This window comes from Cryptomeria japonica, chromosome 3, assembly GCF_030272615.1.
Source record: "Cryptomeria japonica chromosome 3, Sugi_1.0, whole genome shotgun sequence".
NCBI lineage: Eukaryota > Viridiplantae > Streptophyta > Pinopsida > Cupressales > Cupressaceae > Cryptomeria > Cryptomeria japonica.
In genome coordinates, this window is record NC_081407.1 from 398,691,879 (window position 1) to 398,705,185 (window position 13,307).

The 13,307-nt window shown below is 33.1% G+C and overlaps 1 protein-coding gene across 2 annotated transcripts in view; it reads left to right on the plus strand.

Moving 5' to 3' along the window:
- The first annotated feature begins 4,027 nt into the window (after window positions 1–4,027).
- LOC131047855 (serine/threonine protein phosphatase 2A 55 kDa regulatory subunit B beta isoform) overlaps window positions 4,028–13,307 on the plus strand; it is an 87,487-nt gene continuing 78,207 nt past the window's right edge. For both annotated transcript variants that reach the window (XM_057981640.2, XM_057981641.2), the window contains exon 1: window positions 4,028–4,683. In XM_057981640.2, coding sequence (XP_057837623.1) covers window positions 4,533–4,683 — 151 coding nt within the window. In that variant the 5' untranslated portion in view covers window positions 4,028–4,532. The remainder of the gene's footprint in view (window positions 4,684–13,307) is intronic.

Sequence of the window (13,307 nt, forward strand, 5' to 3'; positions counted from 1 at the left end):
GGGGAACATATGGGCCCTATTATTCAAACTCCCCCATGCCTATCCTAGGGAATACCTGTCTCCACACCCTGGAAATGTTTGATGTCAAATTAGTTGACATGCTTGCCTAAAACAAACTTGACATATAATTTATGGATGAAGTAAAATGGCACATCGAGATTGTTATTGGGTGGTCTACCATAAACCATCCACCAACAATCCCAAAAGTAATCTTGCATAACATCATTTTGATACAAATATCTGATATCCGTTATGCTTTGGCTTTTGCCATGACTACATGTACTGACATCCAAGCCAAGCAAAAAGTCAACACAAATTTTTCACATTTTTGGGTAAATCAAAAAGACATTTTTTTTCATATCGACACTTTTTGTTCCCTCATGATCCTACACATACCTTGATATCCCATATGGAGATTTATTTTAATCTCCATCATCTCACCCCTCATTAATGAAATTTATTTGCCAAGCTCAAGTTAATGGGTTGTGCTCTTACATAGTATAATCTAGTTATTCCTTGAATGTAAAAAGGTAGCTCCAATTTTCAAGTGGGATGACTTTGAGGAACTCCTAAAAAAACAATTTTATCCCATATATCATGAAGAAGAACATGTAATCCAGACACTATTTTTTATAATAATTTGGATAATGTTAAGGAAAAACATTCTAGGGGGCATAAGCAAGATATGAACATGACACAACTATTAACGAGGTATATTAGACCATGCATAGTGGGAAAAGTGAAGAGTTTGAGCTTCGCCATGACTCCTCTACAAGATGTGTACAATTTATGTGTCAAAGGAGCAAATAGTTTTAATTATATGAGAGACACACACATCACATATACATTGAAATTTTTGTGTGACTAAAATAACACAAATATAGATCTAATTGTACATTTTTTGCTCATCTCTTCAATTTGACATTGTATTGTAGTTGTGAATGGTTTAGTAAGAGTAAGTCTAACAATAGGAATTTGGGGTTGTACTTTCCATCACCCATACCTAGAAAGCCTTAGGAAAACATTTCAATGTACTTTGTTAAATTTCTTCTAAGGATAAAAAATGGAAATGATCACATCTTTGTGGTTGAGGATCAATTTAGCAATGATGCATATGTGGGTTGAATGACTAGGGCACAAATCAAGTGAAAAAAAATATGGCCATTGAACATGTGTTTGGAAATTGGTTTTATTGATGTTTTGTAACATAATTAAGATGTGTGTAGTTGATTGACCAAGTCCTCACTTATTGGATGTTAGTTTATATGCACCTAATAAAAGGACAATCAACACCTAGAAGAATGAAAGGGAAAAATAACACAAAGGGGCAAATTTGTCCCCTTGTTGAGCAAAGTCATGATTCCTTTGTCGCCACATATTTCCCTATGATTGAGTGACAACAATTAGGCGATTGATTTTTTTATCATTTCTAATGGCTATGTTTCTTTCTCACAAAGTTAATTTCCATCTCATGCATAAGCTATTCTATTCCTTGGGTTTGCAATTGTCTCCATTCCATGCATAATTAACTACTCAATTATATTTGGCAATAGTCACATGTGGGGGATTGATTGTTTTCCATGGTTGAGGTAAATGAGAATACGGGGTAAAAAGTGGAAGAGAACTAGGATTGATTTATGAGACATTCTCATGCTATTTTGAAGAGAAAAATGAATAATTATAATGTTTTTGTAAAGCTTAGGAGTAGAGTTGAGACAAAAGAGACTATAATTTATTAAATGTATCCAAATTAACTATTTCATTGGTGTGACATCTATCTACTAACACTAATTATAATAATGAAATGTTGGCAACATATATTTTCTATTTTTTTTAAAATTAAAATTTAATATTTTATATTTTTTACATATATTATAATATTTTTTCTTATTAATACTATTTTTAATCTCAAATATTTATATTATTAAATGTTAATATACAAAATTAACCAACAATCCATATATTACTAAAATTATAAACCTAACACTTTAAAATGAATATGATTTTAAAAACAGATAGGTAAAATTTAGACGATGGTAGCTTTTTAAAAAGCCAACTAAACTTCCTTTAAGCCATTCTTTTACTCTATGTTTACTTTCTAATAAAATACATATACTTTTGTTTTTCTCACTTTCCACATAAAGATTTTGGTATGTGGACTTATTTTAATTTTTAAATGTTGATTTTATATCAAATATGGTTTATGTATCATTTTGTTAAAAATGTTTATAAATATTATTATATTTTTAGGTTTGAAATTAAAATTTAAGTATTTGAAAATAGATACTGATTATATTGATTTTTTTTTAAAGGTTGATTGTTTTCTTCTTTTCTTTTTCATTTTATAAAATTTTTATTTGGGATTTTCTCCATCGTCTTAAAGTATTTATGACTTCAAAGATTGTTATTTTTCATCTTGTTTAAAAAAGTTACTTAATAATTATATTTTACTATTGTCAATAAAATAAAAAATTAAGTTGGTTATTACATTATATCATGAATTGTAAAGTAACTTTAATTTTAAAATAGTTAATCATTTTTTATTTAACTGAACAAAAGACAAACACTACAAATTAATTCAGATATTGTTCTTTATTGTTACAATAATACCCACTAATATAATTGTGTGAGTGAAACATAAAAATATAATTAAACTATAAAAAAATTAACTTCTTTTACAAATATAGTGACTTTAACATTAAAAAGGTTTATTAGTGTCAACTAGTAATTGAAGTTTATTTTTGATGGTTCTAAAGAGATTTTGAGAACACTTATAGTTTAGTGGGATCTTACAATTGGAATGATGTTAATATAAATCTTATTAAATTATTATTTTGATCAATCCAAGAACAAAATTAGGTTGATTTTTTATGTTTAAATTATTTTAAGATGATCATTATACAAAATTTCTAATTTTATTAGAGATATGATTTTTTCTCAATTCATACAACATCATAGAAAGAGATTATCTTATTTAATCATTTTCACATCATATTCTTTGGTTCATTATCAATATATATTTTTGATGAATCTAAACATATTTTAAAAATATAATTATGCATAAATAGATTATAAATCTAATAATTTAACTCGTCCATTTTGAACACTTAAGGTGCTATGTTCAATTATCTCATAGTTGGAGACATGTCCTTGTACCTTTGAAGTATTGTGTTCAATTTTTCTAGGAAACAGTCTGAGGAGCTTCAAGATCTATAATTATTAAACTTTAGGATCTATCCTTATTGAGTGACATGGTCCATGATATGAAGGAAATATGCTCAAAGATAAATTGGAATATTCTCTTAGAAAACAAGAGTCCCTACTTTTGAGTTTTTAAAATTTTAGTGGTTTCTTATGAAATGAGATTGGCAACTCATTTGGCTATGTAGAGGTTTTTTTCCAAGCCATATCATTAGAAGGAATCATATAGATTTTGAGTAAATTTATATATTGAACTTATTTTTTTCAAGTCATATCATTAGAAAGAATCACATAGATTTTGAGTAAATTTATGGATGAAATTTTTTCTTTTTATTTGTATGGTATTATAATTTTAAAACAAACTGTAAGAATCACTAACTTCCTTAATTTTTGAGAAGAACATTTATTAAGTAGCCCCCTCTAGAAGACCACATAGTAGGGAGATATACAAATATGAAAGACCTCATGGAATAGTCAAGAGGACCATAGAGTAGGGAGATGTTCAAATGCGAAAAACCTCATGGAACCGTCAACAAGACCATAGAGCAGGAAGATGTCCAAATGTGAAAGACTTCATGGAATGGTCAATAATCATGAATTCATTTTGTAAGCACTCAAAAAATGTCCAATTTGAATCATTTGTGAGATAAAATTGAAAATAACTAAATAAATCAGAAATTGAAGATATTGAATGAATGAATGAAAAATTTAATAACATTCACGAAACTGAAGCAAAGAAATTGAAAATTAAAGACATTATAAATAGATAGATAGAAAGAAAGAAAATTGAAGGTTTTTGAAGGGAAGGTAAAAAAACTTGCAAGGAGATAAGGGAGAAAGAAGCAGGTTTGATGGTGTAATTGAGGGAAAAGGGTAAAAGGGTCCCTATCGCCTTTTTTTAAGGCTTGCCATTCCTTAATATGGGAACAGACCCCGTTAAGTGCGAGTGATGGTTCATAACATTTGGCTCCGAAAGTCCGGCCAACAATCCGATTCTCTCTCTCCTCTCTGTTGTAACACAGGATTGGCTAAGCCAAGCTATATTTCGCTTTCTTCTTTGTTTCCAGAGCCTCCACCTCACCTCTATCAGGCGAAGATTAGCCATAATAATAAAGAAATGAGCAAGGTATAAAGCGAAGCGGCGCTGGTATTGGTACTAGAGCAGAGGCGGTGAAATCGTTTAAAGGATTGGGTGCAGAGGATCTATGTCTCCTCCTCTAATGGCTGCCCGATCTTTAGTGGAATGGGCCTTGATTGATTAGAGAGAGTAGGAGGGCAGCGTAGTAAAGAAGAGGAAGAGGAGGATCTGGTTGGGGAAGGGAAGGGGTGAGATGATGAGCGGCGGGGGGGCATCGGCGTCGGCGGAGGGAGGTGGAGGGGAGGAAGCGTCCCTATCATCAGCAACCAGTCCTCCTCCTTGTCTGGAATGGAAATTCTCGCAAGTATTCGGTGAGCGTGCAGCTGGAGAAGACGTTCAAGAGGGTAAGTATGACTGTGACCGCCTCAATTTTTTTGCCATTGGCCACTACCCCACTCAGCGCTTGATTTTATGCATCGATGTTGTGGGCTGTAGTTATGTGTTGTGTAATTGAATTGGTCAAAGCGGTTTTGCCTTTGCCATCCTTTTCAGATCTTTGGAGTACCCAAAAATGCAGGCTGAAGTACCCACAAATGTTTCTTCTGTTCTGCAATGGTAGTTTGATTGATCAATTGGAGGCTTCTGCATAGATTAATATCAATATCACCTATTGTTTGTTTGGATGTTTAATCTTTTATTTGACAGTTTTTTTATACCCAAGAAGAAGAATTGTTTGTTCGTTGAAGTGAACAAAAAGAAATGTTTTTGGGTTCCTTGGTACTACTTCTTAACGAAATCAACATCTACCCTTATGGAGAATTATTTGTTCTTCTTTCCAAGCGAATCAAAAGTTTTTTGGGTTCCTTGGAATTATTTCTTAACGAAATCAACATCTATTCTTGATATGACTCCTAGAGTCTTTTTTTAATGCCTCGTCTCTGGATTGCACCTACACTTGCTGTTATCCATAGTTAAGAGAGCAAGAGAATGTCCTTAATATAACAAGAAATCAACACTCTTGCAGTAGTGTTTGTGTACTTTTGATCTCCTTCAACTGTTGAGTGAGATGCAGCATAATCTATCTGGGTTCACGGTTTTAAGTAAATCTGAGGAAGGTGAAGTAGGTACAGGCACAACTGTTAAGCATATTTGATATAAGGATTCATTACCAAATGTCCATCAGCAGAAAGAATATCCTGGATTGCTGATAGCTGTTAGCGAATACATGGATAATTAGCTGTTATGGAATATTTGGATAACTTGTTTGCTTTCAAGATTTGCTAAAAAGAAAAAAATGAGGTATACCGTCAGATATTGTGAAGTATTCTTTTTATCTTATTTGTTATGAGATACTGCCTATTGCTTTGCAGGATTTTCATGGTTACTTACATCATACAAAGTAAGTTTAAGGGCTACTACACTTCAAACAATACGATAAAGGTTGTGAAATTTGTAGCAATTAACTTTCAACTATTTACTGATGGTAAGAGTTAAGTTTAATCTTTTAAGTTGATGATGGTTTAAACTTAAAAGTATAGTTTTTCCTGCAGAACTTATTTTTATTTTATCTGTTAGTCATCATTTACACCGTTTCTTAATTTATGTACAATGCATTCTTCTTAGGGAAGGATGACTTGTGAGAAAAGAAATTCTTTTAATTTCTATTTACAAAATGTATGCCACATTGCCTATATAGTTCAGGACGATGGAGAAGCTTTTCTGCAATACTTCTGTGGACATTTTTGTTTTTAAATTTAGGATAACACAACCAAAATTTTGAAATAACCAAGAGCCTTGATGTTTGCACCTTAACTGTTACTGGATCACCTTTGAATGGTTTACCTTCACTGTGATTGGATCACCTTTAAATGATCTTGCATTGCAGCACATTTTCTGCCTCTTTGTGGGTACAAGCCAAATGTTAGATGTGATCTATATAATCATAAGCATGCACTAGCTATGTCTGTCAGAAATTGTGTGTTACTTAGAAAAGACATTTCACGTGGCAGTTTTTCCCATTGATGAGAAGTATAACTATGGGCTTTGTAAATACAGTAGCAGTATAAGTTTATGTTAAGATATACAGTAGCAGAATAAGTTTATATTAGCTTGCAACAAAGGTTTTAGACTTAAGCCATTGAAGGCTTTATTTGACCGTACATTGAAAATTTGTAACTATATTGCTTATGGTTCAGACAACTCTAGCCCACTTTATCAAAAACTCAGTAGAATAATCTTGATTTCTTACAACCTGTTTGCTCCGAAGAGACAGTTCTTGTTTTTGTTATTCCCAGCTGATTCCCTCAATTATTCATGGTTAGTGCCATGGTAGTCACGGCTCATATACTCTTTTCCTAGCTCATTATTTTGAAAATTTCCCCCTTTGGTCCTAATATAGAACCTGAACATCACTTTCCTTTAACTACTGTATAGATTTAGAGAATGGCTTTTGGAAAAAATGTGTGAAAGTGATTGGAGTTGATGGTTCAGGTCACACCACATGATCCATCATTAGGGTGAAAAAATATGGTAGGATTGTGGATAGAGATCTTTGCATATAACTCTTGTCAGATACATGATGCTGATTGGGCTGCCATAGGAGACAATAAAAAAATTGGATCAGCGATTCAGCCATTAGAAACATTAATGGAGAAAAGACATGATTCTCAAATTAACTCTTAGATAAAATGTCAACTTGCCTAATTATATAACTAATTTTTTTTTCACTTGACTTATTTAAATTTCACATAAGTTCTTCTGGTTGACCACTTTCTTTTTCATTTATAGTAATAAGCAATCATTCCGTATTCATACATTATGCTTGAGAATTGATAGGCACCATACATGTCAAACTGATTTAATGTGGCAGTTTAATGAAATCATTGTCATTTGCTACATGTTTCTTTGCAACAGTTATATATATTTTCCATGAATGTTGTTTGTTGGGCAAGACACACATAAACGATTTCATTAACCATTTGTTCAAAACAAATTACAGAATCTTGAGATTTTCTAAGCTTTCACTGAGCAGGAAACTGGCAAAGAACCCAAAACTGCCTGGATTTAAATGATCCCTAGCTATCCTAGACTTACCATAAGAAGTATTAAAGGAGACATCTAAATTACTTATCGTATCATCACACCTTCTGTTAAAAAAAATCTAGACTAATTTCAGAGTATCTACACCCAGTAACATTACCTGGGTAAAAATGGTTTCCAATTGTAACAGTACCACTATATATCTATGCAAATCAAACCACAAAAATCTAGACCAAATAGTCATAGAAGTGAGCATGCATGTTTGTCACCATTCCAAACAGAAAATATCTAAGATCATCATGAGCAGCATCTTCCAAGGCTTCATCCAATAACTCCTTGAGCGCAGTTGTCATAAATTGATAAGATTAGTATGGCTTAACTGATCAATAGAATTTCAATTGTCATGTGAGGACTCATCTTTCTTTGACAACTCTGCTTCCATCTTAGCTTAAATATCAGCTACTGTTCTTTTCTTTATGAGTATGGACAAGCGTTGCTTTTTGAAATATATCTCATAATAAACCAATCTCCTGTATATAGATGCTAACATGGCAATTAGTGGTACTATTGTTAAATTCCATACTTGGTACCCCTACCAAAGTCACAGAATCTGTTTCGGGACAGACCAAGAGGACTCTATAATTCAAGGTTGAAGTCATAAGTGGATAATCAGGGTTTTAACCATTATATTAGAATGTCCACCATATTGTTTGCTTCCAAAACTTAACACTTCCTTCACAATCCCTTTCAATTTGCGTTTAAACCAATTGATAAATTTACTAAAACATGCTTAACAGATTCTGCTCTGAGTCTAATTCCTATAGGTCTAAAAACAGAAACTAAAACCTATCAAAATAGCTTTAACCAGCAGATGCAAGAATTTATTGTCACATACTATAGAAAACAACAAGTAGAACTTAATGAATGATTGTCAAAACCTTATCACTAATATTCATTAATTCTAAATATAAAACCTGCTACAGAAAATAAATAAATTTCACTCTGCTAGACAAAAAGTTTTTGTCCTAATTTGTACCTCTGCCATTTTTCTTATACGTCTGAGAGTGGTGTACCTTTTGAGTTAATGGAAGTGAATCAGTGTGATGCCCCAAGCTTTCGCCCAAGATATTAATAGACAAAAGACAACCAAACAATTTTTTGTTTCACAAAACATAAGTGGTAAAACATAACCACACCACAAACGAACACACACATTGTGTTATGTGCAACCCATGATGACACACTTGTCATGCACACCAAAGCATTAACATGAGGGCACAAGCGGAAGACTTAACCCTACCTTGGGATTAGACACCAAGGTTGACATGAAAAACAAGGCATGGGAGAGAGACGGTGTTCCCAAACCATTGGAGCACTGTTCAAACGTCTCTACCAAATGACCCTCCAAATTCCATTGTGTTATGCTAGAGAGAAAAACCAAAACTATCATTTACTTTAATCCTATTCCAAAAGTCATCCTTCTTTTTCTTTTGATCATTGATACTTTGAGTATTGAACTTCACCTATTTTTGATACTTGTCAGAGTATTGGACTTCATACAACTCATTATCTCTAATAGGCATTGGACTTCCTACAACTCCAGTAATGACATGCATTGGATTTCTTCTAACTATGATACCTCTAATAGGCATTGGAATTCTTCCAACTTCAATACGCAGGTAATAGATTTCTCATTTCTCTTTTTGCTGATACCTCGAGAGGGATGGTATCATAGTTGACACAACTTTGATACTCCAACACCTAGCTTGAAACTAAAAATGCACTAAATCACAAAAGAAATAGTATGCTCAATTGCTTCACTCAATGAGGCATAAATTCTTCCATTTATGAGCTGTTATAAAATGGTTAAAGGCAAAAGTTCAAGGGTTCATGGGCACTAACTTGGCCACACAAGATCCACTTGAGGGGCATGGTTTCCAAGAAAAAAGGAGAAATTCCACAATAGCTTCCAATCACAAAGGCAAGGAACTATAAAGCAAAACATGAGAAAAACTAAAACAGAAAGCCATGTTTGTTTGATACCAATGTTGGGATGGGCCAAAAGCAACAATATAACTTTCAACCATTATGATAATACATATATAGATTCACCCGTAGACATTCATAATCATAGTTGTAAAATTAAATAATTCAATCTAAATATACACAATTATCGTGATTTCAGCATTACAACCATGGCAACACTCTCACAAGATGAGATGTGAAAAATTGCCAAATGATAACAATAATTAATTTCTGTTAAAGAGTTTCATCCTAAACATGGATGTATCATAACCGGCATCACAAATTACATCAAAGTACAACCATGCACTAAATACAAAGGTATCATGATCCTCACTAACAAAGATCGCTATAAAGTATAAACAATTAAATGAGATCATAACATAATTACAAGGTGGAGGAGGGTACTTCCCAAACCTGGAAGGATTGCACTTCAATATATAAATGATGCAACAAATATTATTACATCTATAATAAGCCACCTCTAAGGTGCTTCAATGATCATAAAGCATTACATAAGATGTACTGGGAACTCTTCTATCCCAAGAGGTCTTCAAGGATGGACCAATGGGGAATGTTACACACCTCTTGATTGTCGAGTGCACCAGATGTCTGTGCCACTCTAGGCAACCCTCAAGCTATGGAGAAGATCATGGATGCACCACTATCAAGGTCCACACACATACAAAGCATACATGGCAACACTCATGCCAATCGAAGTACATGACATCACATGAGGCAACCCACACAAATCAAGCATAAGGCAATATATGGCACATATACCATTCAAGGCATATATATAAATAGTCACAAATCATGTTAAATACAAAATCCAACAAATGGAAGGACAAGAATCCTTCGCATAAGACAAGGAGTGCCATCTTGGTAGCTGTGGATGTTGTGGTAACTATGGCATTTATCAACTCCTAGAGTTGGAACATGCCCTTTGCAGCTAGAACAAGTCTCAAATAGCTTTCAAGTCCACACATAGATTTTCTTGATTAAATAATATTATTTACAATGTGTCATTTATTATCACTTGATTAACTTCTACCACCACACTCTTTCCTATTGATTCTTTGTACCGTGGCGCATGGAGAGAGTCACACCCTTCCTATCCTAAAAGTCCAATGCTTCAATTTTACAAATATGCATCTCCAAACTGATGCAAACTTTCATGGCACTTTGCCAAAAGATGCAGAATTCTGAAATATTAAAGAGAACTCATTTCACAAAGTAATTTATTCATATGAGGTCTAAAATGCATTTTTCTTATTTGTCTTCAAGGAGGTCAAAACCATAAAGATTCTCAAGTCATCATTTATGGAATCAAATGATACCTAAAATCCCCAAAATTTTCTAACTTTTAAAATAGAAAAAAATTCCAAATTTCAAAGATCCCATTTTGATCTCAAAATGCACAACCTACTTTCACAATCAATTTTTCCAAATTTCTAATCCATTTTCAAAAATTTAAAAACATAAATTAAAACTGCAAATTACAATCTTGAATCATTCCTGTAGAATGATGCCATATGACTCCACCTAACGTGGGCATGGCTAAAGGAAGAAAATTCATTTTAAATGAAATTTACTTTAAGGCAAATATATTTTTCTCAAGTTTAATCAAAGAAGGAAATCCTCCTCTTCAGCAACACACACATACACACATAGGCAGCTGAAATCCATACCAAGTATTCCAACTTCAAGCATCAGCAATTCAAATCTAATATCAAGCAATTCCATCTGCAATTTCTATCCAAATCCATTTTTTTGAAAGGGTAAAGAGAGTTTTTTTGAGCAAGAAATGCAAAAATGAATGAATAAATAAAAAGTATTCTATTTTCTTTTCTTTTCAATTTTCTAATTTGAAATTTCTATTTCCTCTTTTTTTCTTCTTTATTTCCAATTAATTGATTCAGTAGAACTATATAGTCTATATGTTAATTTAATTCTAATTGATACCCTTTCCAATAGCTATGAAATTAAATTAATTAAATAAAATTATGTTTTGATTAGCAATTATTTTTAGTATGTCAAATGTCTCATTTCAAAAGAATAATGTTCTTCTAACCAGAATAAAATAATGCAATAGACTTTTACCCATGCAAGCTTTAAATATTCCGTAACCATGTTAAACACACATTTTGAGGTAAATTTAAATGCAGAGTAAAAGATAAGTTAAACACACATAAAGGGCTCAAACACTTATGGGTTTTCACAACATATGTATTTTTGAATTGCCACTAATATGAATCCGGGCAAACATATGGATTCACAAGGACTACATAGGGTTAGATGGCTAAGTAGAATCCATGTCAACTTCTCCATATGCCAACCATTAGTCTAGTTACCTAATTTCCTGTGCAGTCAGGTCAAATCTCAGGTATATCTGCTCCACATAATATTAGCTGAGGCAACATAATCTAACCAGTGTAGTGTAAATCATAACATGTTATTAGATCATCACATCGATTGTAAATCATCTATTACTAGCATGATCTAGGAACAATATGCACAACCAGCAATAACAAATAATGTTGATATACTGAAATGAACTAACATGCATGAGCACACCATACGCACCTCCATAATGCATAGTGGGAAATCAATGCCAAAACAAAACCTCATTGGAAACTCCTCAATGATCATACAAGCATCTCCACAGAAGCATCTAGAACGCACCATCAGAACACCTTGATGGCAAAACAGACCTCAATAGAAAGTTCAGTGCAGTGGCTCACAGCACTTGAATCACATAATACACTGATGAAACACTGAATACAGCATATATCATTTGAATCAAAAAACACATAAAACACATGAGTGGGCATTACACTCACCCTTAAACTAAATATCTGCATGAAGGGATGAGTTAGTACGCTCCAAGAGAGTTAAGATTCTATTCTAATCTTGTGCCCTACTCACAGTTAGACTTAACAGAACCCAACACTTAAACTATAACTAAGAGTAAACATTATCCTAATTATTAATTAAGCTAAATCTAGCACACTAACTGGAATTGAACCTTAGTCTTTGTTAAGTTATGCTGCACCCTAGTGGAATCAAACCTTAGTCTTTGTTAACTGATGCTGCACCCTAAATGCAACTGAACCTTAGTCTTTGTTAACTGACGTTGCACCTTTACTGGAACTGTTGTTATTTATGAAGACTATCGGAAGTACACTACATATTCTTACACCTATCACTGCCCTGCCTGAGTTGTCTCTTGACGCATCATCAGAATTAATCTTAATCAAGGATGAGTTAGAACTTTCTACAAACCTGACTTTTCCACATGATTATTAGCTGCTTCATTGTAGGGTCTGGTTCCTTTGTCAAAAACCCAAGATTTCTACTAAAAGTCTCTTATTGGAGTGAGCCTTAATCTCTTATCAATAGAAAGCTCTTTATGTCTCAATATCAGTGTGGAGCACCTGTCTCTGCACCTACTATAGGAGTTTTGAGATATTTTAGAAGATTCTGTGATTCCTTTATGGTCAAGTTTGCCGACAAATATTTTGGAACTGAAAATTCTACTAGTCTTGAGAAAGAATTCTTTTTTGTGGGATCCCTTTCCAACTTTCAACTAGCTCTGAAATATTGTGCATTAGTTGTCTTACATGATTAAAAATTTTAAAGCATGAAAACCAAATCAGCTGTACAACTGAGAAATACAACAATGGATGACAGGCATTCTTCTCATCTGAACCACATAGGACATGATGAGAGGGATCATAACCAGCCTCTTGTTTTAAATGTTTCTCAAGTAAGAAATCTATCAGGGAAAACTAATCAAGAGAAAGAGTTTATTTTTGGCCTGTTAATTTAATTCCAAATATGCCTGTCAACTGCCAAGTCTTCTCCTGACATAAATTTATATCTTGCCTGATTATCTTCGTGATCCCTTCCATGCCCTCCCAATGACATCCTCTTCTGCATTCTCTGGTCCTTCAACAAATGCTCT